The 27,693-nt window shown below is 48.8% G+C and overlaps 1 protein-coding gene across 6 annotated transcripts; it reads right to left on the bottom strand.

Moving 5' to 3' along the window:
* Positions 1-38: 38 nt before the first annotated feature.
* On the bottom strand, positions 39-27,677 carry tasora (transcription activation suppressor a). Of its 6 annotated transcripts, XR_003931517.1 has the most exons (30): positions 27,267-27,677; positions 24,726-24,871; positions 23,493-23,585; positions 23,119-23,191; positions 22,903-22,994; positions 22,378-22,509; positions 22,115-22,245; positions 21,853-21,884; positions 21,445-21,550; positions 21,230-21,333; positions 21,035-21,138; positions 19,858-19,930; positions 19,692-19,766; positions 19,412-19,605; positions 18,978-19,268; positions 18,711-18,894; positions 15,736-15,879; positions 14,620-14,774; positions 14,187-14,355; positions 13,375-13,854; positions 11,571-12,706; positions 10,702-10,824; positions 9,882-10,041; positions 9,033-9,141; positions 8,566-8,744; positions 8,167-8,316; positions 886-949; positions 685-806; positions 465-601; positions 39-336 (listed from the first exon to the last, which is right to left on the bottom strand). XR_003931517.1 is itself a non-coding variant. In XM_030092088.1 (28 exons), the coding sequence occupies exons 1-28, from the start codon at positions 27,538-27,540 to the stop codon at positions 2,556-2,558; spliced, it is 6,048 nt and encodes a 2,015-aa protein (XP_029947948.1). In that variant the 5' UTR covers positions 27,541-27,677; the 3' UTR covers positions 2,150-2,555. The 6 variants fall into 6 exon arrangements, 5 of the variants coding, with proteins under 5 accessions (XP_029947948.1, XP_029947947.1, XP_029947946.1 ...); XM_030092088.1 differs by lacking the exons at positions 39-336; positions 465-601; positions 685-806; positions 886-949 and adding exons at positions 2,150-2,997; positions 3,864-4,560; XM_030092087.1 differs by lacking the exons at positions 39-336; positions 465-601; positions 685-806; positions 886-949 and adding an exon at positions 6,297-7,975.
* Between the last annotated feature and the right edge of the window lie 16 nt (positions 27,678-27,693).

Below are 27,693 nucleotides of genomic sequence, written 5' to 3' on the forward strand. Positions count from 1 at the left end.
TCATGTACAAAACTCTTAAGTTCTCTGGAATGCAAGAAATACAGCATTTTCCCGTCTCATCGCTGAGTGTTCCATAAACATAGCAAAGAGTTCCACATGTCTACATGTAAAAAAAGAAGAAGAAAAAGAAACATGCCTGCATATATAAGGTTTATAAAAAAAAAAGAAGAGAGGTTTTCTAGAGTGAGATGGTCACTCGGAGGTTTGACAGCTCTTCAGCTCGAGGGGTCTGTCTTCTCTGGGACCTCCTCAGGCCCCTCTGGGCCTGTCGGAGCAGCGAGTCGAAGTCCAGCTCCATGAACCTGTTCTTCACAGGCTCTGCATCTCTGCTGGCGTCTGTGGAAAGGAGCGGCGTGTCGTTAATCTGAAGTGACCAAACAGCCGGTAAAAAAGGGGGTTCCCCACTTACATGTGTGAAAGTGAGAACAGAAAGATGGGAAGTTTCTGGGTATGAGGAGTCTCACCTAAATCTGAATAGTCCGAATAACCACAGAAGTGTGTTCGTCCACCGAAGGAGATGTCGAACGGCAGCTCGCCGCCGTTGTGGACGGCTGTATGGGCGTCTTCCATGGAGCAGAAGGTCACGAAGCCGAAACTCTCCCTGTTTGGATGGAAGACGGCCGACTTTTAACGCCGAGGAGCGGGTGGAGCCTTCGGCGGAGTGGAGACACCCTCCAGACTCACCTTGTCACGCCGCCGTGCAGGGAAACCGACTCCACCTCCCCAAACCGGGCGAAGCACTGCCTCAGCTTGTGGGTCGTCATGCTTCTGTCGATGCCTCTGACGTGCACCACCCGGCGCTGCTCCTGTCAAAAGAACAGGCCTTGGCTTTATCTGAGGGAATACATCAACGTGCGAGCAGACAGGAGGCGATCAGCGGCTTACCACGGCTCTGAGGTTCTGCGTCCGGAGGTCGTCCTCCCTACTGGGCTTCCTCGACACTCTCCTTCTGTGAGGAAGAAAGCAGATGTTGAGGAGGTGCAGCGTTCCGACCCTGTCACTGCATTCATGCTCCCAAAAACACACTGAAATATTCAACAACTGAAATGAAGAACCAAGACGTCACACGGTTTGGGCTCCCAGCTCCTTCCACCCCCAAGAAGGCCAGGCACACAGGTCTTAAATAACAGCAAGGCAAGCAGTTTATTTCCCGTCGGAGCTGAGCAGTGCCCAAAACAACAAATGAACAAAAAAATACCCCATGTACATGCAACACAGCACACAGAATCTACACACTGTCTGGCTGGAGGTGGGAAAGAAGGTTCTGGCAGCCGACTTGCAGAGAGCCGATCCGGCGTCTCCGGTCGTCACCGCGCCAGATCGGTCAGGGCTCACCACCTGCCAAAGCTTCAACCAGTCACACACCAACACAGACACACACTCAGCAGGAGAGAGAGCACTTTAAACGTGGACTGCAGGTCAGTCAGGACAACCACACCAATCAACCATGACCCGGAGGAGTTCCACTGCATTTCGGTCCCATCAGAGAAGCTCAGACTTCTTTCAGTTCTACGTAAAGCAGAGTGAAGGGTCTTGTGGCTGAACGGAGCTCCAGCAGTAAACTAGCCTTGGCGACGCGGAGCCTCTCGAGCGGCCGTTTTCAGATCTCTCCAATCAGATTCCAGTCTGGGCCACTCAGGACCTTCAGAGTCTTCCCGAAGCCTCCTTCCACGTCTCGGCCGTGCGTTCGGGTTGTTGTTGGGCTTAAAGCTGAAGCGTCGTCCCAGTCTGAGCTCCAGAGCGGTCTGCGGCAGGTTTCCATCCCAGTATGTCTCAGATCATCACTGCCTTCATCTTTCCCTCCGTCCTGCCCAGTTTCCAAACGGCATGATGCTGCCGCCACCATGCTTCACTGCAGGGCTGGCACTGAGCCGGTGAAGCAGGATGCTTCAACCTCTTGCTTTCAAAATGTGGAAAAAGTGAAGCATCGTGAATACTAGATGGACTAAACCAGTGTGAAAGCAAAGATGTGTCCTCTTTTGATTTCTTTGTGGTTTTAGTACAGAGAAGTGTGACCGGACACTCAGTGAAACTTTTTTTTTTTTTTTTTTTCCCCCCCCCATTGCCGTTTCAAAGCTTTTTAGAAATAAAGCTGGACTGGATTAAATTCAACTCAAGGAAAGAAGAAGATCTGGAGTCCATGTTGCTGTTTTCAGACAACTTTAATACAAAAAAACAAAAACAAACTTGAGGTATAAAAAAAAAATTATAAAATAAACATTTTTTTTTTTTTTTAAAGTTAAAACCATTAGTTTTCTTCAGGGGGAGGGGATTTTTTTTTTTAGTCTCTTCCTACATACACAGACAGCACGACGGGGGCAGAGAAAGTAACTTTCAGTAGAAAAAAAAGAAGTCAGAATACAAATGAGTCTGATGGAAGCCGTATGCGGGGCCTCACAGTCCGGGGTCCTGTCGGAGCAGCTGGGGCCTTGTCAGCCAAGAAAAACTCTTATTTTGAAAGTGCAGAAAACCATATGTTGCGACCCCCCCCCCTTCCTGTGCCCCCCGTCAGTGTGTTCCACTCCTGATCCTGGTTTGTCTCTGAGCCCATTTCCTTACATCCTGTGGCAGCCCCCTCCTCGCTGCCCGCCCCGATACCTGCTCCCGCCCTGTCCTGCGGCGCTGTTGTACCCCCCCACCAGAGGGGGGTACCACAGCACGGGGCGGCAGGAGTCCACCCTGGGCTGCTGAGGCCTGGGGCCCCACATCAGGGCACCTGAGGGGTTTATGGCCCCCGACCACACCGCCGTGGGCCCCAGCAGGCCCTGGATCCCCGCCAGGGAGGCCAGGGGCCCCGGGGGGAAGTGGTAGCCGGGGAGGCGGGCGGTCATGTGCGGGCGGGGCAGGAGGCCCCTGGGCGGTGGCTGCTGAGGCGTTGGGAGCAGACCGGGCGCCGTGGCGTTCGGGCGGTCGTCTCGATCCATCGTTACCGCGGTGACGGCGACCGGCGGAGCCCCCGTTGCCGTGCCTGCCTGCTTCTCATTGGACCGCGAGTCTCTACGGGAAGAACGAAACAGGAAGTTCAGCAGCCCAGAATAAAAACTCACCTGTTCGACGCTCCACCGCCTCAGGACCAATCACTGAGAAACCCCCCGGAGGGTCATGTGATCAATCACAGCTCATCCGTTTAGTTTAACTGCAGAAGCAGCTTCTCCGGTTCCTCAACGTCTACTTAATCCATCATTGTTCTTCACTTCATCACCAACATTTCTACAGGTTTGGTTTTCCAACCATTTCAGGTCGGAGTCAGAGGCCCATCCACACTGTGCTGGTGCTGAATTTCAGCCCGTCTAAAACTCCCTCTAGTGAGCTCCGCTGAGACCAGGCTGCACCTCCCTGTGGGAGGGAGTGGTCATTTCTCCACCTGATGCCACGGCGGGTAAATCTGAATGGCCTGTTTTAGCGCACGGTCGCCAAAAGGTGGAGCAGGCAAGTGGGGGAGAGAGACTTCTCCCTCTCCTGGAGCCTCGTGCACAAGCTATGGAGACAGATTACTACAGAAAACTATCAGAAAGCGAATTTTGCATAATATGGGACCTTGATGTATTTCCACACACGCACAACACAAGCGTGAGTTTAGAAATAATAGAACCGATTAAACATAAACAAATGAAACAATCAGAATATTCCAGGTTCAATTCCCTACCTGGTCAAATGCGGCCTTGAGCAAGAAAGTGAACCCCGAACGGCACCTTGCATGGCAGCCATCTCCACTGGTGTGTGAATGTGTGTGTGAATGTGTGAATGTGATCAGTGTTAAGTGCTGAAGCGGTGGAAAAGCTCTATGCAAGTGAAATTTGCTGAATGAATTCACTTCACCAGGATCTACCAGTGAAGAAGCAGGAGCAGCGTGTTCAACTGACCTCGGTCTGTCGCCCCCTGGAGGACAGGTGGTGGTATCGCAGGCAGCGGCTCCCTGTGCAGTGGTTTCCTCCCCGTCCTGCTCTTGCTTCACCTCACGTGAGGGTTCCGTTTGATTCCTCGGGCCGGTTTCTTCCACAGGTTTTGGACTGAACGAAGATGCTTCAGCTTTACTGAGATCCTGGTTTCCTCCCGCCGGCCCGCCGTCTCGCCAGTCTCCTGCTGCTGCTGGACTGTCCTCCCTCCTCCGTCCACCGGTGAGACGCTGCTTGGTGTGAGCCCACTTCTCCTCCTCCTCCTCCTCCTCCCCCTGCAGCCCGGAGTGGATCAGCTCCAGCTTCTCGGTGATGGCCTTCCTGCCTGGAGAGAGCCGAGCTGACGGGCTGGGAGCCAGAGGCGGGCTTCCCGTGCTGTCGGGGTTGGGATGGAAGCTGTTGACGGAGGTCATGTTTAACTCCGCCTCTAACTGGCGCTTCTGCTCTTGGAGCAGTCGCAGCTGGGCCATGCGCTCCTCCCGCAGCTGAGAGACCACCATGCGCAGAACCTTGCAGTCCGTGACCGAGGCCTTCAGCGCCCCGTCCTCGCCGGAGGAGGCGGCGCCGGAGCTGGAATGAGGAAGGAGATGCTGCGACTGGTTGCTGGAGAAGACGGAGGGGGAGCGTTCAGAGGCTGAAGCAGAGAGCAGCGGGCGCCCGGTGCCTGAGGACAGAAGAACGAGCCGAGTGAAGCGGGAGCCGGCGGACAGAACCAAACACTGCAGGTGAGTGAGGTCGCACCCAGGTGTCCTGTGTTCCATCCAATCTGAGAGCTTTTTTTTTTTTTTCCTTTTTAAAGGCCAAGCACAGCATGTGGAGGTTGCGTTCACACTGCAGGTAATCCCACCTACCTCCCTGCCTCACAGAATAACACTGTTCTGGGTCGATCTTAAACCCCTCCAGTGTGAAAGCACCCGCAGACGTGGAGGAGACGAGCGGCTAAAGTTCAAGCCGAGCATCAAAGCAGAAAGGAAAGCCTCCTGATCAGAGAAGAAACTGAACATGCTCCCATCACACACTGATCTCACCAGAGAACTGTCAGTAAAATTTATTCATATAGCGCTTTTTGCAGATCAGAAGTCAAAGTGCTTTACAGGGTAGAAAAAAAATCATTTAAAGATCAGAAATATTAAGGTAAAAGAACATTCAACAGAACATGTAACATAAGAAAAGAAAGCGTAAGACATTGCATTGTACATAAAAGCAGAGAGATAAGAAATCATGTAGACAGTATATGGTACTGCCCAGACACACTGGAATGCCTTCTGAAACAGAAAACTGCTGACAGGAGCTTCTTTCAGTGATTCATTTGGAGAAAATGTGCTTCACGGACAGAGGAGGTGGGCTCCACTCTGACTGGACTGATGCTTGGGTGAGGATATGCATTCTTATCGCATCTACTGTATATTTCGTTTATTTAGTGCATCAGTGTATTCGCTGCTCTGTTGGGTTTGCTCTGTAAAAGTGTCTAGAAATGACTATGCTGTAACTGGCACTTCATAAATAAACCTGAACTGTATTGTAGTGTGTGTGTGAACAACTATAGTTTCACATTTTTTGCAGTCATAGGTATGAAATGAGGTCTCTAGTGAGCAGCGATTCTCTGACACAAAAGAGGAAAGACCGGCGGCGCAGACCAGATCAGATTAGGCACAAAAAGAGTTAAGCGAAGCAAAAAGCCGCGAAAGCAGAGTACTCAATGTGAGTTACCTCCGTGAATGGACAAGCACTCTCGTGCCGACAGAGCAGTTATCAGTGCTTCTGCACGTGCGAGCAGCCTTGGCCTCAGACATCGTGCATCCTGCGGATGAGCTGGAACAGGCGCCGACTGGACTCCTTAGTCTTGGAATATGTAGAGTGGGCGGCTGTGCAAAGTTTACCGAGGAAGTAAGCTGGGTGATTCTGGGACACTGGGGATGGCTGCAGCGGGTTTCGTCATGGTTCAGAGGTCAAACAGAGACCAGGAGCTCATGATGTGGGTCCCAGTGTTAGGGTAAATGGGAGAATCAATGATTCTATCCATTTTGAATCATATCTCAGCCATTTGATGCTTATGTCCTGGTATTTTAGATCTGTGGTTTCCATTTCCTTCTTGCTGGTCAAACAAAAAGTCTCATACTTTTGTTGTCATTGAGTTTCCTTTTCTGCGGGAATAGTCTTAAAGAAGACCGGTGTCCTGTAGAGCATCAACCTGCAAGGTCTCAAAGGCTCTAGCCCACGTTCATTCTTGGATATCCTCCTTTGGAAAACCGTCTTCCCTTCAATAACCCTTAGCAGAGTTCGAAGGTTACCCTTAAGTATCACAGAACTTACTCAGGCCTTGAAGATCGAGGATGCTCCTTAATCCATCAAATTCGCAGGAGTTCCTTGAATTGCACTGTTGGTCTTGTACCTTTCTGACAATGTTTTCCTTTGAGGTGGAGGCCTGAAGCCGCCGTGACTGGAGGGTTTGGGGGGGGGGGGCTTCCTCCTGCTCTCATCTTTTCTTTAATGTCTCTTCAGGTCTCCCCTCTGGTCTGAGTCGTCAGGTTGTGGTAGAGCAACGCAAAGCTTCCTTCACAGCTTCCTGCGGCAGGCATGAAATGCCTTCCTTCAATAATGAGCGGTAATAGAGCTTTTTCTAATCCATACAAGATTAATACGAAGTAAATCAGTTTTTGACAAAGTTGTCAAAACATAAAGAAATTACATTTATTTCTCAAACTGTAGAGAATTTTCTGCTAAATGCAAAAAGCACAACAAAGTTCAGATAAACCTATCTCAACGCTGTAGATCGTTGTACCCGTGTGTTCATCCTGAACTGCGTGGACTCTCTTGGTCGAGGATCCAAGATCCTGATTCATTTTCAAACACTCATTAAGCTTGTCACATCATCTCCAGGAAACTCCCTCATCTTCCAGTCTTCACTGTCCTTTCACGGTGAGGAGAAGAGTTTGCTCTAATCGGAGATGAAGTAGCAAATGGTGCGAGGGAGCGCATCGGGCTGATTCCCACGGCCTCCACTTTGGCCCACAGGCCCCTCTCGTGGGTGTAGGCAGACACAATGACTTTCTCAAGCAAACCATTCTTTGCCTCTGCAGCCGTCCCCACGGTTCTGTCGTGGCTCGATTCGTTCAGGAGGGCGATGACCTTGCTGGTGTCCCACATCATGAAGGGGGGGCGCTTCGGGACGCGCCCTACTCTCACGTAGGATATTTCAAGCCAGTTTTTTGGCTGTTTTAGGAAACTATGACGACACTTTATCCCACTGTTGTGATAAAACTGTATTCTCTTCTCGTTATAGCTTTCAGGTCTTCTCTTCGGATCCTCCTCTGAGCCTGAAGATGGTACTGCGAGTTCTGACTGGTTTCCATTATCTCGGGGCCTTTGAAAGTTCCAACCATCCACCATGTGCTGTCCCCTCACCAGGTTTGAGAGATTCCTCCTCTCAGATTCAAGGTAGCAGAAGGTAGAAGGAAGGCCGTTGGGGTGGCAGCCTATCGTCTCCACTCTGGCCCAGAGCCTGTCCCTGAAGGAGTACAGCGACACAAGGACATCCTCCAACCACTCAGGCTTTCCTTCCACTTTAATTGCGGAGGTGGCCAAATGAGTGGACTGATTGACGAGGGCCACCGCTTCGTTCGGGGCCCACCGCTTGTAGGGAGGATGGCGAGGGACATATCCCACTCGCATACAGACGATGTGCTGCCAGACGTTGGGATCTGTGAGAGCATCGTCCTGCCATCGCTGCCCACTGGGGCCGTACAGCTGAATCCTTAAAGCTCTTTTCCCACATGCTCCCCAGTGAGGGCCCATCTTGTGGTTGTACTTCGAGTCCTCCACGGTCACTTGGTTTAAGGAAACCTCCTGAGGCATGTTGGAGTTCACGTTCCTGCTCTGAATGTCTCCGGAGGTCTCATCAGGCTCCAGCGAGGAGCTGGATGGGGAGGCAGACGGACGACCACCGTCGGAGCCGAGCGCCACGTCCTTCGGCTCTGAATAGTTTTCATCATCTCCTGGTCGCTTATCTTTTAAGCATCCTTCAGGCGGGTCATGGGGTCTTGATGTAGACTGGGAAAAGTCCAGTGCAGAACACAGACCTGCTTTTCAATCAAAGTGACACGTCAGTCTCATTTCCGGCTACACAAGACGTTTAAGGTGCGAGAAACAAGCATAACTCACATTTGTTACCACCAGAGAAGCTGAATACGATCTGAGCCGAGTCAAATCGCCAGCAGCACAAAACATCATTCAGCTTTTCTGTCTTCGAGAAGGAAAGCAGATATTTTACCTTTGGAAGCCGAGAGATCCTCAACAGACGGCTGCTCCTCTTTGATGCCGTGGCAGCAGGTGAGCCTGCTGAAGTCGGTCAGGATTTCGTCAATACTGGCCACAACGATGCCGGCGTTGGGGTAGGCAGGGAAGGTCTCGAAACGATGCTCTGCATCCAAATGAAGACGGGTGTTGAAGGAAGACACGTGAAAAGAGAGAGTTCACCGGTGAGCATGCGGCTACAGATGTGGAGAAGCACAGAATTTGATCAATTTGATCGTCTGTGTAGAAAACGGACCAATCGGCAACACCTGGGAGATGAACGAAGGAAGGTTCCAAAGCTTGAAACACTGATGTGTTCATATTCTACTGCAGTCACTGAATTTTAGAGCTCCGTCACATCAAACCTGGAGCGTACCGGTGAGGAAGACGGTGTGTCGGTACTGGGTGTACCGGGCCTGGAGCTGGATGAGACACTCCAGGTCCGGCGACTGCATGCTGCTCATGTCACAGTGGTGATGGGGGAGGACCTCCACGATCTGAAGCTCCTGATAGGCTGTCAGCACCTCCAGGAGGCTGGCGGCTTCTCTCTTGAATCTGACGACCAAAACAAATTAAACGTTGAATTAAAAAAAAAAAAAACCTACTTCTGAAGGTATCAGAAGTGACTTCAAGCAATGACAGGAGGCTAATATTGACGACTGTCTCAAGCCTATTATCTCCAGATATTGACAATCATGGCAGCACTTTCTCAAAAAAGTGTTAAAAAAGAGAAAACCACACAAAACAGGCCTCTCCTAAAGCACTCCCTAACCACAACACATCAGCGGTACTGGCTCCACTGCACACTGCGCACGTTGTGTTGAGAGAAATGAAGTGCAGTACTTGGCTTGTTCTTTCAGTTTTTTCAGTGTTCTGCTGTGAATCTTCCACTTCCAGACTCTCTCTGCTGAACTGTTCTGTTTCAGGACGGACAGCAGCGACGTCAAACGCTCTGCAAAAAGAAAACCACCTTCAGAAATGTCCAGACCCAACTGTGCAAACGACACATCGAAAAGAAAATCACACTTATAAATCAAACAAATTGAAACCAAACGAAATATAGAAAATAATCGGAGAATTTAAAGTGTTAAAATAAAAAAAGCAAATACACTGCTTCAAAATTTAAAAGAAAATGCATTAAAAAATATATCAGTAAAAAAACTATTTAAAAAAATATCGATTAAGTTCAAAATAAAACCAAAAAAAATTCAGGAAATTAAAAAAAATAATAGAGAACAATTACATTTTTATAAAGAAGTGGACTAAAATGATTCCAAATGTTTCGTTTATATTATACCTTTACTTATTTGTGACTGGATTTTTTTTTATTGTATTGTCAATCGTTTTCTTTTGTGTTCTACATTTTTGTCTGTTTTGACATGTTTCCTGTTTATGGACAGTTGCTGCATTTTACTGCCATCCTTGTATGAGACCAATAAAAATCTAATCTGGAAACATGAGGACAGTTCGTGTTGTGTGGAAAGCGACAGACGGTTTGGTCGTGCAGGAGAGATGAGGTGCAGGAGGTTGGTGTGAGGAATCCTTCACAAAAACACTCGTCGAGACAAAAGAGATTCAAAACAAACAGATCAACAGGATGCAACAAGCTGCACTTCATCAGAATGAGAACGGCTGTCAGGAATCAATCACTGTGACCAAGTGAAAATGGAGCTTTTCGTCTGTTGGACCCACTGTGAGAGATGAAGTCTGGACTGAGGGTCAGTTCGTCGGAGACGATGCAGCCGCCCGACGCGAACAGTTCGTTGTAGCTGTTGTTCCTGATGTCGTCCAGCGTGTCGATTCCCACGAACACCACAGACGGGTGTCGCTTCAGAGAGACCAGGCCCGGAATCTGAGACACACACATACACACACACACACAAACTGAAAATTTCATACTAGGACAAATAAAATAAAAATCACATCAACAAAATTAATGAAAGTGTAAAATAAATCTTAACATTGAAATATTTCATTGAAAAACAGACAAAAACTCAAAACCTGAAGAGTATCTAATGAAGTTTACTCTCACAATCACATCAAGTTGTGCAGGTTTGTACTGGAATAAAACCTAAATAAACTGAGCCTTTGTATGTTTGAGTGAAAAGAACCAAATTGAAGAACTTTATGCTTTCATTACGATCCAGAAGCCTGGAGGACAAAGCTTCACTTCGTAGTTCAGTGAGGTCCGTTATGCCTTCACAGCTTCTTCACCAATATTTTTCTTTTCTATTGTTGAGGTTAAAAGGCTTTTTTTAACATGACATGTTTGGACCCTCACTAACGCACATCCGAGGAGTCAGAATGCATCACAGCAACGATGAAGGAGGACATTAACACACCGACACACCTAACATCAGTCATTTGAGAGCATGACATCCACCGCTGGATGACAATTTATGATCAAGAAGAGTCCAGTCCAAGCAGAGTTCAAAAAATATTTCAAAATAAAAGCGCAATCATGCTTTCAGCTCGCTTCAGGCCAAAATGAACAAGACAACGACACACCCACCTTGTGCACGTGTGCAGCGATGTCTTTGTTCTTAATGATGACCAGCAGCCTGCTGTCGGGGTTTCCCTCCCTCAGGAAGTCCACAGGATTCTTCTCCACGTTGCCTTGCTTCAGCAGGTGCTCCTGAATTCCCCATGAGAGAAGATGAAAACGCACTCATTCACCCTTAAAAACACCCAAGCTTTTCTGGACCAAGGAGGACGACCGGAGGAAACCTTCCAGTCTCCATCACGAGAAAAGAAACGCTGCAGAACCGGACGGACTCTGTCTGAGAAAAATCCACCTGGACTCACCAGAGCTTCATCTATACAACCACCTCATCACATTCTAAGCCTTCCGACTTGTCTTGGTTTATTTTGCAATGTTTTAAAATGCTGTAAAGCATCATGTTGCTTTCAACTGAAGAAATAAAGATTTGACTCATCACACAGCTTATTCCTCTTCTTGAATGTTTTCAGAAATACTTTTCGCTGAACTGTTCTGGTAATGAAAGAGAACGTTGGTGAGTGAGCGGCCATGCTGGGAGACAACACTCAGCGGCCCGTACGTTACACACTTTGAGATGCAGTCAGTGCATTTGAATGTGGGAGAAAATGCTGTGGGACACGAACCATCAGGCCCCGTTTACATCCATCCGCTCAGGAAGGAGCCCGAGTTTAAAAAGTTGACTTAATTGTCTCTGAGCTGTCTCCTTGTACACCGAACCGCAACACACTGTGTCAACGGTCCTCAGATGTCCACCTCTTCACATGTACTGTGTGTGTTTGCCTGGTAGCTGTGCACTCTTCCAAACTGAACCACGCGGACGATAACACATTTTTATTTGACTTTCCGGCAGAGTGGAAACGCCGTCAAGGAGCTGAGGTTACCTTGACGTCTTTGTCCGCCGGATCCAGCGGCTCGGTGCTGTGCAGGTGGAAGAGCACAGAGTTTCTCTTCACGTCCTTCATGATCTCCACCAGGTTGCTGAAGACCTCCGGCTGCAGCTGGCTGATCAGGGAGCTCAGGTCGGCGGCCGGAGGGCCGGGGCCTGCGGCGGCGGCCCCGGGGACGGGAGCAGAGCTCGTGATGGAGTTCTGCTCACCAGTCTGAGACGAGGCGCTGAGCCCCGGAGTCCTGTCACTGCTGGCCCCGCCCTCCCCGTCAGCGGTGAAGAATATACGCCCACCAGCGCTCGTGTCTCGAGCGACGGCGGCTCTCGTGACCCCTGAACCTTTCTGCGGCTGCCACTGGGGACGGCTGGGGACGGGGGAGTCCGCGGCGGCGGGGACAGACGAAGTGACCGAACTGCTGCAGTTTGAATCCCGGTGCCACGCCTCGTCTCCACCGGCCCGCCCGTGGTTCTGGCCGTCTGAACCTCCGCCGTCAGCAGCCACCGATTCGTCTTCGCTCGCGCCGCTTGCTCGAACGCTGGCCACAAAGGCACTGACGTTGTTCGCCAGCATGGAGTCTGCGTTCTTCTTGACGGGCCAACCGTCGTCCAGCTCCCTCACCACGCTCTCCATGCTGTCCTGCAGGGAGTTGACGTAGTCCCGGACCGGCGGGCACGGGTTGTGGAAGGACACGTACTGTGAGAACCGGGACAAGGCTTGGTACGGGAGTGTGTGCCGAGGTGTGGGGGACTCGGTGGCTGAGGTGGAGTGGGGGGACTGAGGGAAGCTGTAGTGGATGTTCTCCCCCCGCAGGAGCAGCTGCATCTCGGACGAGAAGACCCCCAGGTGTTTGTCCACGATGTCGTCGATCTTCCGGCGGGTGTCGGGAGGCACTGAGGAGACGGAGGGGGGAAATGCACAGGAGCCACGCAGCTGGTTTACTTTTCCCATCAGCTCCTTTTCAGCGGCGAGCTCCGCCTCCTCCCCGCCATAAACAGCCTGCTTCAGGTAGTTCCTCGTCCTCGGCTCCTCCACCGCCCACTCGGTGGGAGGAGGCGAGAGTCGAGTCCTCTCTGGATCTGGAGGGTTGGACGGACGGACGGATGGCTCCTCGTTCTTCTCTTCTCTTTGTCCTGAAAGAGACAAACACAGTTTAGTCTGGAGACCAAACACACCTCCGTCATCAACTCAAACATCTGATAAAGTGATTCACTGTCTTTGATTATGAGTTGCTGCAAAAAGCTGTAATTGCATTACTGAACAAGTAGCTTTAGCATTAGCTTGTGATGTTGTCTAATATTTCACTAAACTTCTGATCACCACTGCAGGAGCCTCACTGACCCTGAACGAACTCGGCTCCATCCTACAAGTCTGTGTGCACGGCGTTAGCTCAAGTCCACGGTGGATGTGATTAGCGTTAGCTAAAGGATGGAGAAAGAACACCGTACAACATTTCACTTCCTTTATGATCTACAAACTAAGGGCCTGTTCACAGCACATCTAGTTTCAGGGAACACACAAAAGTTTAGTTGTCTTTGGGGTGTCTGCTTAGTAAAAGGCAACCGTTTCAAAACAGCTCTCATGGTGGAACTTTTCAAAAACGCTCAGTCTCTGTTGATCGTGTTTACACTGCATTGTTTGCTACAGGTGTGCAGAAACGATGTGCTTTCACTTGAATCACCGCGTTAACAGTTTGAGGTGAGCCTGGTGGACGGTGGCTGTGTGAAGCTCTGCGAGCGGTTAAACCACGAGGCGTTCAAACGAGTGAAGGTCGCGGGTGTCTCAGTTTGCCAGATGTTACCTGCGAGCTCCCGGGAGGGCGGGGCAGCTAACCGCTCCTCGTTAGCGCCGCTCTCCTTCTTGATGAGCGCGCTGAGCTTATTGGGTTCCAGGGACCAGGCCCACGACGACGAGAGGGGGAAGGAGGAGGAGGAGGGGGGAGGAGAGTTGGGCGGGCCCCTGAAAGGGGGAACAGGTAGAGGACGCTGTGGGGACGGCGGGGAGCTGGGCTCCGGGGACGGGCACTGAGACGGGGAGGGAGGGGGGCTGGGGTCGGGAGACGGACACTGGGAGGGGGAGGGAGGGGGGCTGGGGTCAGGAGACGGGCACTGGGAAGTGGAGGGAGGGGGGCTGGGGACGGGGGATGGGGGCGGGGAGGGGGCGGGGCTCCTCCCTGGAGATCCGGCCTTGGAAAAGACGGCGGTTGCCGTGGCGTGATGCTGGAAACGAGGGTCCTCTGGGAGGTTCCTGTCTCTGTAGGAGTACCTCTCCGAACACAGACCTGCACACAGGAAAGAGCCTTCATCATGTCTGAGAGGCGGCATCATCATCATCATCGTCAGGCAGCTCACCACCTGATCCTCCTCCATCATCTTCATTATCATCAAGGCAACAACTCTCACATCTGTAACTTTCAATCTGATTCTTCACATTTATCATGATCATCTTCTTCATACTTTCTTCATCAAACTTCCTTAAATTTTCTTTATTGTGTAATGGGGATTGATCATGATGCTGCAAAAAGAGCCTCATATATGATGGGAAGACTGAATAGTTGTTCTATTGATCTTTGAGTGTGGATGTGTGGCTGGATGAGCAGGTGGGCAGACGGACCTGTTATGGGGATGAGGATCCACGGGATCAGCTCCTCGCTCTCCTCGTAAACATGTGCTTTCTTCCCCGGCCCTCGTCCTCGCCCCGCCGCCGGGGCGTGGTTCATCTCCCCGCTGTGCGAGCCGGGACTGAATCCCTCCGAGCTACTGACGCTGCCCGCCATCTGCTCCTACACACACACACACACGCACACACATTTCACCCTCTGGTGGGACAGTGCGCTTTGTCATTCTGGGTCAGAGGAGTCGTCACAGGTGTGACAGCCAACAGATGGAGTCATCTGGGACAGGTGAGCTGCTGTGCACGTTCAGCAGACGGCAAGGAGCAACGTCTCTGATTGCGTTCCCAACGCCCAGTCCACACAGCTGAAAACAGGAGCTGCTCATGAAGTGAATCCGTCCAGTCAGTCACAGTCTGACGGGTCCTCGGTTACCTCCAGCTCGTCCTGCTTCCTCAGGTCGATGTCGCAGTTGGTCGGCAGACCGAGCTTCGCAGCCAGCCGATCGAAGGGCCAGGACTCCCCCGGTCCCGTCTCTGCTGCCTCCAAAAGGCTCTGATTGGTCCCTCCACCGGCAGCCCGGGTGAGGCCTTCCAACACAAGAGAATTTTTTAAAAATCCTACTTCCATCTACAAAACATGTTAGTGTCTTTCAGAAATCGATTAAATAGTAACCACGTGACAAACTACTCAGTGAAATCATCCAAATTTTATAAAAGAGGTTTAAATCCACATGGGAATATTTCACAAGAAAAACAAACCAAGAAAAATAAAAAACCCCATGCAAGCAAGCACAATGTAGGAATATAAATGAATATGGTTTGTTTATAATAATAGTAATTAAAAAAAAAAGATGTCTAAAAATATCAAAAAAGTTAAAAAATAAAATCAATAAAATTAATCAGTAAAATAGAAATGCTTTTTCATCAAAATAAAGGTGCTGTAGGCAGGATTTTGCTAGTCAATGCTAATTTTTCAGTGTTTTCTTTGGATTAAATGTTAGAGTATCCATTGATAATCCTTTAGGAGTGTAGCATAATTGCACTACCGCGAGGGCGCAGCGTTTCCATCCGTCTCTGTTCTGAGCTGAAAAGGAATCTTGACAGCTCCAGGTATCTTTGACCAATCAGAAGAGCCCCTGAGGCCCTAACCGTGATTGGTCGAGGGGCGTTCGTCACACGTTCTTGTGGGAGGGGCTTAACTTGCGTAAGGGCGTGATGTCAGAGAAAACAGGACAGGATTGGCTGTGCTGGGTTTCAAATCGCCATCTTAGATGGGTCAAATCGCCATCTTGCTGAGGTAACCCTAAGCAAGATGGTGGAGATGCTGAATCCTGCCTACAGCACCTTTAAAATTTGAAAGTTTAAAAAAAAACATTTCTGATTAAAAAACAGTTTTTCAATGAAAATAAGTCCAGATGAATTAAATATGTCAAGCTCAATACTGAGTTTTGATTCTCTGATCAGAGCAAAAGTTAAAACTGAAGCTGCTGAAGGACTTGAAGGAACCGAGTAGCATTCAGACAGGAAGAGAAGAAATCCAGATTGTCACCTTTCAGCAGGGTGAAAAGTTTGGAAGCAAGTTCAGATCCTTCCTCCCTTAAATCAACATCCTTCAAACCCACTGAGCCCATCACCGAGGAATAGGAGAGAGGAGGAGAGGAGGAGGAGGAGGAGGAAGAGGCGGCGTTGCTTCCTTCAAAAGCAGACGAGAAAACACACACCAACAGCTGAGCACGCGTGAAGCGGCTGGAAAAGAAAAGATTGGCTATCTACACACTTTTATATGACTTTTGAGACATTGTGAAACCCCGAGAAGAAGAAAATAAGACTTCTGTTTGTTAGAAAAATTTTTATGCCATTAACCACATATGCCTTCATCCATATACGTCCTTTATTACCATTGCTAAAATGACTTGGCTCTGCACAATATGTTATCATGATGGAAAAAGTCCACAGAGTAGAAACACGTGTTTGACTGTACTGTGACCTCATTACCTCTGACTGCCTATTGTATAGGATGAAAGTTCACTGTTGCCTAAAGGCCAGCACACACTACAGGATGATCGGGCCGAATTTTTCCCCGATCTTCTCCTCGCGGTTGAAGCCGACAAAGGTCCGATTGTTGGGAGAATGCAAGTGAGTACGGATCTGATCTTCCTGTGATGTGCGGTGTGTTCAGAGTGAATTTCTCCGATCGGAGCCGCTCGGGAGATCGTAGATAATCAACATGTTTAATATTTCCAATCGCAAATCCTGTTGCGTGTGGTGCGCTCCCAGAGGAGCCAATCAGCTGAAAGCCAACCTGTCCACACCCTCGGAATAAACCTCCCTGATTGGCTGAACAGCTCCGCCTCACCAAGGTGTTGATACCGCTGCTTTGAATTTTTTTTTGTTTTTTTTTTTTAATTTAAAAAATACCCGTCTCAGCGGTCGGTGCTGGAGACATGAACATATGTCTGTGAAATATATTCACTATATATGAGGGTCCGATCTGGAAAGACCGTGGAATTTGAAAAGCAGTGAAGCTTCGCATCATTAGAGCACTGGTGTGGCCAGTAATAACCTGTGGCTCGGAAGCATGGACTATAAAAAAAGCAGATGCTAAGCGCATTGATGCTGCTGAGATGTGGGTGTATCGCAGATTACTTCGAGTGAGCTGGTATGCACGAAGAAGCAACGCAAGCATTCTGACCGAGTTGGGAACCCAGCGTGAGCTGCTGTGTCTCGTTAAAAGAAGGAAGCTGGTGAACTTTGGGCACATTTGTCACGGCGGAGGCCTCCCTTTCGATATCAGGATTGGTCACCATCCGGGAAAGAGGAGGCGTGGCCGGCCGCGTAGACAGTTCACCGATGACATCAAAGAGTGGACGGGACTATCGGTGGCTGAAGCGGTACACCAAACAACAAACAGGACGAAATGGCGGGCTCTGGCGTTTCTCTCTGCTACAGGAGGGCCATCCTCGAACTCGGGGTCGCCCTGAGTAAGTAAGTAAGTAATACGAGGGGGGACCCAAAAGTTCCAGGACTGTGGTCATAACTTTTTATTTTTTAATCTTCGCAATTATTTGAAACTGTTACCTCCAAAATACTCTCCTTTGGCTTGAATACAACACTGCACCCGAGATTGTCACTGTTCAGAAGAGTCACCATGACCGTGCGTAACTGTGCCGGTAAGATAGAACTTTGATTTTCCATCCCCCGCCTGTATACCTGTCTTACTTTTCCGCTGCCGCTCCAGTTTCATCTTTGACAACAAAAAGCAGTCGCCTGGGGCCAGATCAGGGGAATATGGCGGTGGGGAGGCTGGCTGGTCACAGTTTTAGTCAAAAAATATGCTTTACACACACCATGTGGTGCTATTTCTGTGCGTAACGGGGCGTCCTGTGGTCTGCTGTCTGCTATGATGCAGCCATTTCCAGGTGCCTTCGTCTCACTGCTTCTAATAACTGCCTGAGGATTATCTGTCTGAATCTCTACAATACTCCCATCAGAGCTGCAATGTCATCAAAAGTCCTGCGTGGATCTACCAGGACAACTTCTTCAGTTTTTGTGACGTTTTCCTCTGTTCTGGAAGTGGACTGTTGTCCTCTGCGTGCCTGGTCTTCGTGATGTAATCTGATCGCTCTTAAAGGGCCCAAACCACTCAGACACCCTAAGAATCCTTCTTAAAGAATGTCTGCAACATGGTGAGTGTTTCTGCTGCTGTTTTTCCCAATAAAAAACAAAATGTTTTGACAGAGCGCATATCAGTGGATATCCGCCATCTTGAAAAATCGAAGATCGGGGTGTAACTCTGTCAACATAAACAATGACTGTCAGCTGACCGCATCACGGGGGAAGACCAAACCTGGCACAGTTATGCATGAGGTTATCCTGTAGCGACATCTAGCGGCCAAAGTCGGAACTTCATTGTATTTTTTTATTAATAGAATCAGTCCGGAAACCTTTGGGTCCCCCCTTGTATATGAGGGTGAAACAGAAAAGGAGCGATGCCGATATGAATGAAAGACCTGAGGGAATCAGGTCTTCCTCCGCTCATCAGGAATGAATGAAGAGAAATGCACAAAGTCACGCTGAACTACGCGAGGCGAGATTTGGAAGAGTGAGGAGCCGATTCTCTGATGAAGAATCTTCTAATGTGTGGTCTGCTCCATAGCGACACACTGGAAGATCAGGAGAGGAAAATCTGGTGCAATCTGTCTTCTGTTGTCTTTTAGTGTGTGGTCTTTGAATCGGGGAAGATTGAAAAAAATCTTGTAGTGTGTACCAGGCTTAAAACTTGCTCTGTGTGTGTGTGACTGGCTGATAGCCCCTCTGTCCTCCTTGCAAGAAGAAACAAGGTTGATCGACTCTGTCTCTCTGTGATTTCTCAGTGTGTGTTGTTAATGCATATCAGGATTTGAACCTGACACTGTTGCAAAAACAAGACAAAATGAAGATAATATCTGTCTGTATTTTTATCTCCTCTCGCTGGAGTCCGGTGCAGTGTGAAGGGAAGTTCAGACACGTCTTCTAACGTCTCACCTGTGGTTCGCTCCTGTGTTCCGGTTTCCTGTGATGCCTTCAGGAACTTCAGCGCCCGCTCCGCCGTCTCCTGTTCCATCTTCCTCTTCTTCCCTGTGGCCTTCGGTCCGGCTCCCTCTTCCATCCTCACCTCGTTCTCCGCATTCCTCTTGCAGGTCAGAACGAGATCTATGAGCTGCTGCATCTGAGCAACGGAAACCAAACGTCTGAGTTCAGCACGGCCCGCCACTTTTCCTTTTACATTACGACGGAAAAAGATCTCATCACCTTCTGAGTCTTGTTCTGCTTGTCTTTATCGTTGCTCGCCGGCTCCTTCCTGGCCGAGCCTCTCTGCTCGCCGGCGCTCAGCCGAGGTGTGGCCTCCGGCGCCGGCTCGGCCACGCAGTGCGCCTCCATCATCTGCCTGGCCCGGGGCACCGACAGCAGGTAGAAGGCGGGGTTACTCAGGTAGCAGTGCACGTAGCTGTCCATGTTGACGCGATGGTGCTTGGGAACGGGAAGCTGCTCCCCCTGCTCATCCAGCTTGGCGTCGTACTCGCCCATCGGGTAGTGTCGAACCTGCAGGGCGGAGACGGGAAAGGAAGGCGCGCTTCAGATACCCCGATGACTCGTATAAAGGAAGTAAGATGCATCACAGGCCAAGGCCATCACTGGACCAGTACAGTAAAATAAGACAGGACACTGTCAGCTGCTGGTCGGACCTTGCCTTCCCCCAGCCCGCTCAGGTATTCCCGCGCCTGTTGCTCCACGCCGGCCGACAGCTCGGGGGGCGGGTTAGCGCGGGCTTTGACCAGCGCGTGATGCAGCGCCGGAATGAACTTGTCCATGTGGGGCATCTCCGGCGCGCTGGAGGAGAACTCTGAGGCATGATGGGACGAGGAGGACCGGCATGTGGCTGCAGTCACGCAGACAGAAACATCAGTGCTGTGTCTGCAACATGTTACTGGACAATCACCTTCAAACCGGAGATGAGATACTCACCGTATCTGGCCACGTCTCTGGTCTGTGGGAAGACGAACAGGGCCTGGAGACTCCTCTTCCAGCTCTCTGCTCGCTCTGAAAGCACCAGGAAACAGAGTTCACAGAAAACTCATCTGTGACACATGTACTGAGTTAATAATACAGGTTCTGTCCTGCTGTGACGTACCTGCAGGCGAGGCCATCTGAACGCTGGACAGCAGGAAGAGGAAACCTCTCTCCGTCAGCGGGATCACCACGACCTGTCCACACAGCAGAACACGCCACGTCATCACTTCGGATCACACCACGGTTCATGTTCAGGGGGGTCGTTTTCCTTTAACCGTAACACGTTTCTACAGGACAGCGCCATGGACGGAAGAAGACCGACTCATCGCACGATCGTAACTATAATCTATTGTTTCTGCTCCTGTATTTCTAAAAACATTTGAAGCGGGTGTCCTTTTGGTTTCAATACTGCTTGTTTAGACATTTTTCGAAAGTCTGGTGATGCGTCTGACCTCAGCTCCCTGCACCTCACTTGCATCAACTCATCAAGATTCTACTTCATGCAAATGAGTTCCTGTCAGTTGGAAGCAAAGCAATGAAGCTCCAAAAACTGATTGATCTCGCCGACGCCCCTTATTTTCATGACAATAATGAGACGGTGACGAGCTGAATGCGGCTCTTTGCTGATGAAAACATGTGTGTGCGACGTGAGTGACGTTCCGCTGACAAGATGGGAGTGTAATGTTAGTGGGTGGTCCGTCCAACGTTCAAGCGCAGGACATTTCTGCCTGTTCTCAGAGTACTCTGTCTTGTCAAACGCTATCAGCAATGTCGCTGCATCCTATCCTGGTTGGGCCACGCCCACCACCTCGCATGCAGGGCGCATTCTGCACAACAGCCGTGGCCATGAGCCCCACACACAACAAGCAACGGAGTTCACTGGTGGACGACAGAGTGAACGAATCGGCTTAGCGGTTAGAAATGACGAGATGATCTACAGACACACTGACAGCCCTGCTGTTCTGATGACATAGCTGAAGTTTGCACGATTACAGCGAGTTAACAGGTGATTGGCTTAGAGGGAGCAGGGGGCGGGACCAGCAGTCCCACTGACGTTGCACCTGTTACATCGCTCCTTTATAGTGGTGCTGGTGTGTTTATGGTCCACAATAACACAATAACCGCATTACAGACAAGAAACTCACCTTTCTGTCAAATGCCCTGCTGGACGCTACAGTGCTTAAACACAATCCATCAGAAAGAAAGGAGGAACACAGACGGTCTGATGATTTTCCCTGACTGAAGCCTCCAGATCTCTCAGAATGAGGAACCACCACCTCAGACTAGACTAGACTCACCAGTCTCTTGACCTCCAGCTCGTGCAGCAGCTTTGTCACGCTGGTGGTGGACCGGGTCTTGTCGATCACCTCCAGGAGACTGCAGAAATACCCGTTCTTCTCAACTACACACAGAAAAAATAAACACACTCTTCACACTCACAGCTCTTGTACCTTAAACTGAAAGAGAACAAGGCTCGGGCGCTGAGCCGTTACCTTCCCGGCTGCCGGTGTACAGGTTGTAGGACAGCAGGCCGGAGGGGATGAGCTTGGTCACCTGCTGCAGTCTCATCACATAACCAAACTCCAGCTTGTCTGGTCTGAAGGATGGAAGGAGGCACGAAAAAGCAAATATATATTAAAACAAAAGGTAAAAACTTTGGAAAAGTATTCGAATGTTCACAGTGAAGAGGATTTGGTTCAGTGCTCACAGTTTGTGGGGCAGGAAGGGCGGGGAGGACGACCGGAAGGAGACGTGGAAGAGGACACGGTGATCTTTCACCAACTCGCCGGACCACACTGTGAACTGAGTGTCCTCTGTGGGAGCGACACACACACACACACACACACACACGGTCAACCAGAGGTCAGATACTTTCTTTCAGACTGATGGTTTGATGGTGCTTTATCAGCCTGAAGCCTTCAGCTTGCATGTTTCAGCCTCCGTGCTAATGCTAATCCATTGGCATTCCATTCCCCACCCAAAAGACTCATTACGAAAAGCTGCTGCAAACAAAGAACGGGCAGGAAAGGTTTTCTTCCTCATTTTTACACTGTACTGGGTTCTCCTGCATGATCCGAGTTATGTTTGGCACCACTGTGTTTGAGTTGCAGCTCACCTTTAGTCCCCTCTGCTGATTGGCTGTTCATCCTGCCAATCAAACACACAGACAACACATTAGGTTCCGGACAGGAGTCAGGGTTTTAGTGTGTGTGTGTGTGTGTGTGTGTGTGTGTGTATGTGTGTAACAATATGCTGTAAACATTAACAACGGGAAAACGCAGACATTCGTACAGACAGATGACCACGTTGGATCCTTGTTACGATGACGGTCAACAGTAAGAAGTGAGAAGGTAAGAAATGAGCGGCGGCCTCCGTACCTGACTGGCGCCAAAGGTATGCTGGGAACGGGAGCATCTTTTCCTTTCATCTGGAAGGAGATGACGGCGTACGGACACACCTGGCGAGGCCGCTGCCGCAGCTCGTCAAAGGAGTACTCATAGAAGTATTGCTGGAACAAACAGAGGGACGACGTTGAAACACTGATTCCTTCAGAACAACAGAAAAATCAGAGGTGGCGAAATATACGAACAACAAAGTCAAAGTGAGGAAACGCAGGTTTCCTGTGTGGGAGTGTGTTTACCTGCGTGAGCTCGAAGGCGCGGTAGGAAGTGAGCGAGGTGACCTTGCTGGCATTTTTAGAGATGTGACTGTCGAAGCGAGGCGTCGGATCCAGAAGGTTCTTTATGTTCTCATAGATGCTCTTTACCTTTCCCTGAAACCAGCAACACGAACTGATTATCAAGGAGTCTCTGTCTGCAACGCTGAACACAAACACACCGTCTGGATCACAGCAAATCTAAGAACCATTGATCCATCCCAGAAACAGAACCTTCGGGACCTCAGTGGGTCTGGAGCAGCTCACAACAAACAAGCCACTGTTTGATTCTACAGAAAGACTGTTTTCAAGGCTCCTGTCGGTTCTCCTGACACCCTTTCAAGCTTTTTACTGGGAGCTGGCAGAAAGGTGAGGTTCCAATAGGCTGAACAACGCTGGAGGATTTATTCTAGAAGGAATTAGATGATGAGGAATGAATCTAAAGCTGGGATGAGATTAGGAAAATGTTGGGTTCAAGATCACAAATCCTTGAGGTTTCCTCAGTTCTACCTTCATCACTTTGAAGATGATGATCTCTCCTGTTGTTCCGGGGGTGAGAGGGTTCTTCTGGAGCAGGTCTGAGTACCTGGACAGATACACACCTGAAGACACACACACACCTAAGATGAGACGTTTCTCCCCTTCAGAACGCCCTTTCTTTGTAAATCAGAGGCTGTGTTGTGATGAATCTCCATCATTCATATGAAAGTGTGTGTTCTCTCCGACCTTTACTGGGGTTTCCCAGCACGGTCATCTGGCTCTGGGATAAACACAGCCCCTTCTCACACAGCGCCTGCACCTGCAACAGCAAAACCACAGAAAGAAAGGTGACGTCAACACCTCAAAGAATCCAACTGTTCCACAATATGGCGATCATTCTGACAGTTATTCCCAAACTACAATACGTGTGTGTGTGTGTGTGTGTACACACTCTACTAATTATCCTCCATACTATTATTCTGTTAACTGCTTTTGTTTACCAGGCCTGGAAACGTTCAGACGGATCATCAGGATGCTTTAAGGTGAAATTAAAGGAGGTAATCAATCTAAAGTCTGGATGTGAATTTGGTATTGATGGGAGTGTGTCCTGCAGATCTCACCTTGGCGCTGTCAGCCAGCAGGAAGCAGTAACTCTCCTCCAGCTCCTTCTCGGTTCTCCCCTCCGCCTTCATCTCCCTCCTCTTCTCCACGAACTGGAACAGTCACAGAGACACGCCACACCCCCCTTCAGGTAATCATCGACTGACAGCATGGCTCTGCTGCATGTCACTCCCTGATCGACCTTCAGTTTTCTCAAAGATAAGTCTGGTAGCTGAAAACGTAACCCAGCCACGGGTTATGGTGCTGGCGCCTCACGTTCGGCTCCGAGGCCTCCTGCCAAAATCCTCTGTAAATAATTTCCAAGTAAGGAACTAAGACTATCATCACAAATTATGAACCTCTTTTATCAAAGATATCAGTAAAAATCTGAGTGAGGAAGAATAGGGAATAATGGTATGGAACACAGGGAGCAAAATGAAAACTTATCTAATATAAAGAAATTATTTTTGTTAATCCAATACTGTATTCTCCCCATCTTTATAACACTGTACCAAATTACTCTTGTTTTGATTCCTCAGGTAGGTGCACTGACTGACTGAAGTGCCAACTAAGGCAGATTTATTTTTCTTTGTGAAAGAATCACTAAATATATGTGAACAAAAACCGATTAAATTATGGAGAAGAAACAATCTACACACTAGTTTACATGATGAAAAAGGCAGAAGGATAAAGAAGAAACATATTTAATACCTCTTTGCATATAGCCTCATTCTTTAACTCTGACATCTGCCTCCATCTGGTAAAGCGTGCAGTAATTTGATTTTTTCCACAGTAGAGTTTTAATGTTACTACCCTCAAACATCCACATTTGAACAGCTACCATTCAAACAGTTCCAGCACATCCATCCATCCCTGTATCTCGCAGGAATCAACTTCTTATATCTCTTTAAACTGAATCATGTCTGGTATTTGTTTTAGCTCCACACACAATTCGTTCCGCAATTTTACACCACAGAATCTTTTCAGAGTAGTGTTATGAACCTTTAAATGTGACGTTCCCCTGGAATCATAACCTGCCTCTCTTTGATAGAACGATTAATGGAGGAATTAAGTGAATTTTAAAATGAACATCACATAAAATAAACCAAGACGATCTCTTCAAAAAGTAATCAATGGCCAACTGCAGTATTTCCACATTGTGTTGACACAGCTTTGCGCCGTCTGCTTCTTCAATGTTTTTGTTGGTTTCTTCTTCTTTTCGAGCTCAGATCCTCCGGCTGGCGTTCTCTCACCTCTTTCTCCAGCAGCTCGTTGTTGACCAGTCGCGGCTTGCAGTACGTGAAGCAGCCGGCGGAGTTTGTGTCGATGTAGCTGGACGTGAGGGCGGTCATCATGTCCTCGTACTCCCTGGACTCTGTGGAGATGTACGACAGCAGACCTGAAAGGAGACAGAGAGGGTTTTATAGGGTACAATGTTTTTGGACTGAGGGATGAAACTGCACAGGGAGAACATGCAAACTCCACAGAGGCCCCTAAACCTGGAATCGAACATGAGCAGAAGGATTATTTACTATTTCCTTGGTCGCAGTCGCAGCATTTACAGAGATGGAGCCAAGCATTTCAGAAAGCTCCACCATGGAAGCTTTTCGCAAAAGTCGTGTTTTCAGTTCAAGCTCTGTTGTCGTAAAATCAGCCCTCCAAACATCTGAACTCCCGTCGTTCAGCACATTCACCTGTTCACACAGATGGCAGCGGTCTGGGTTCACTCTGACATGTATTCTGTCTGCTTAATTTACCCAAACAACATTACTACTAATGAATAAAGGAGAGGTAACTGAAAGTGAATGTTCTGTCACCGATACAGCGCAAGCTCATCATCTTGGCAGTATTGAACTCAAGTTAAAATGGGATAGTACAATGTTGTTAAAATATGTTCTGAAACTCACTCACCAAATATGATTACCTAGTATCTACTGACATGATTAAATTAAAAAATGTTTTTTGGATATAACACTTGTTGGAGATTAAAGTAAGAATAAAAATGACAGAACAGAAACAGCATCTGAGCCCACTTCATGGGAAACAGCTTCATAAAGAAGCGAGAGCTGCATTAATTAGGTGCGCCGCAGCCTTTCTTGTGCCCGACTCTCTGGGGTCAAGGAGCAGCCGCCTCCCTCGGGAACCAGAGGACTCAGCTGGAGCCGACACACCTCCGACAGGAGCTACCTGTCCCCAGAGTCTCACAGAAAGAGCCACGCCTGTCAGAACAAACTCCACTGAGGCTCATGGTTCACATCTGTGACAGACACTGCCAGATGACGTTATCATGATTATTAAGTGCGACTGTTGACCCGTCGGGGTTCAACAAAACCTGTAAAGAAACCAGATGGATGGAGTCATGAATGGGAAATGTTCACCTCCTCATAGATATATTAATTCATTTTCTTTGTGGTGAAATGCCCCTTTGTTTCATCTTTTACTCTATTTCCATTCTGCCTCCTCTAAAAGATAAGTTCCAATAAGTTCCAGATCTAGAAAATTAAAGAAACCAGCAGAAATTCAAAAATACAAAGAATATACTGTGCAATGTTCTATAGATCTTCCTTTTGTTATGATTTTGTTGTTTGTCGGGTGACTGTGGTTCCGTTGGCGGAATAGTCGCTTCTCAATCACAACTTGCAGGTTTGATTCCCCATCTCCCCCTGTTCTCACGTGGAAGTGTCCTTGAGCAAGACAATGAACTCCAAATTGCTCTCAATGGATGGATTGACCGCCACCGCAGCCACTTCCCGTGTGTGAAAGGATGAATGTGATTAACAGAGTAAAGTGCTTCGAGGACTGCTCAAGTGATGGAAACCAGCTGAACACAGTGAAGGAAACCAGTTGAGCAAATTCTAGATTATTCAAAAGAATTTGTAGGATGGGAATAAAATCTGCTGGCTTCAGCCTTTTCTTGGTCAATGAAAGTGAAAGTGGCGTTTGTACTGTCTGCATTGAATGAACTAAGATCATAAATAACACCGTCTATGTTTGATGTTTCATTGTACTAAAAGGAATTGATATTGGACAAAAAAATACAGTGATTTCATAGCAATAAAGTTCATGTCACAAAGTAAAGACTGAATCCTGCACAAACATACAAATAAAACATTTGTATTTCTATCTAAATAAATACACTGTAAATGTCCCAAACACGATAAACACACAGATGTACACTTCAACTTCTAAACATTAATCAAACTGATGTAATCACGATGAAATCTCAGGTTTGATGCCCATAAATGCAACACACGAGCCCAACACATGTGAGCACTGACATGCTAAGCTAACAAAATGTAAACAAGGAGGCGGTCACCTCACCTGGACTAACTGGTATCCCAGCAATAAATCAGAGCTTTACACTCCAAATGCGTCTTTTAAAGACCTCAGTCACACGCATATAGATTAAAATTTGTCACAATATGAAAACAAAGCTGCAGTGATCTTCTAAAGGCGCTTAAGCGGCTAGCCGTTAGCCCCATTCATGTCCGCTCGCTATTACCCAGGCAGATTCATGAGCACAACTTAGGTTAGAACCGGTCAAAGAGATCGTGAGGAATAATACTCGGACTAAAGCTGAAATATACAGAATAGCTGATGTTTGAGATGCCGCGCCGTGAGACAAAGCTCAGTCTTCAAGGTGCTGTCCGATAATGGAACTGCACCGTGAGAAACTTGAGGGAGACGTTCGCGGAAGCAAACTAACGTTAAACTCTTCCAACCAAAGTGCAGAATAAAAACATGTTTTGGTTATTTCTAACGGTGAAGACGATGCAGGGGAAACGGTGGCTCACCCCTGTTTTCCTTGGTTTTCCTGGGTATAGTTAGCTTGAGGGGCGCTGTGGGCATGTGCCTCTGGTGGACCGCCGGTGGCTGCGGAATGCTGCCCCTCCGCTCCGTCCTCCCTCCGGCCGCCGCGCTCGCTCTGTCCCTCCCGGTATGAGCCTCCCTGGGAGTGTACACCTCGACCAGATCGACGTCCTGCAGGTCAACATTGTCTGCGAGCTCCGCGGCGGCGGACACCCTCCGCGGAGGACGGGCGGGCTCCTTCCGGAATCCGTCGAACATGCTCGGATTCTCGAGTCGCCTCACCGCCGGAATAGCGGTGCCGCGGCCGGCTACAGTCAGTGTGTGACCCCGCTGTTATCCCTGGGTCCCGGAGAGAAGGGAATCAAAAACACACATCCGCCGCGCCATGCCACTTCTTCTTCACAGCCCTGT

This window comes from Salarias fasciatus, chromosome 5 (genome assembly GCF_902148845.1).
Source record: "Salarias fasciatus chromosome 5, fSalaFa1.1, whole genome shotgun sequence".
Classification (NCBI taxonomy): domain Eukaryota; kingdom Metazoa; phylum Chordata; class Actinopteri; order Blenniiformes; family Blenniidae; genus Salarias; species Salarias fasciatus.

What these genes read in the sequence shown, in the direction of transcription:
- tasora (XM_030092086.1), bottom strand. Translation starts at nt 27,540, where the DNA reads ATGTTCGACGGATTCCGGAAGGAGCCCGCCCGTCCTCCGCGGAGGGTG. An exon ending in TCATCTTCAAAGTGATGAAG is followed by an intron (nt 22,510 to 22,902) that starts GTAGAACTGAGG and finishes TGCTGGTTTCAG; the next exon opens with GGAAAGGTAAAGAGCATCTA. An exon ending in GCGGGCTGGGGGAAGGCAAG is followed by an intron (nt 19,269 to 19,411) that starts GTCCGACCAGCA and finishes TCCGCCCTGCAG; the next exon opens with GTTCGACACTACCCGATGGG.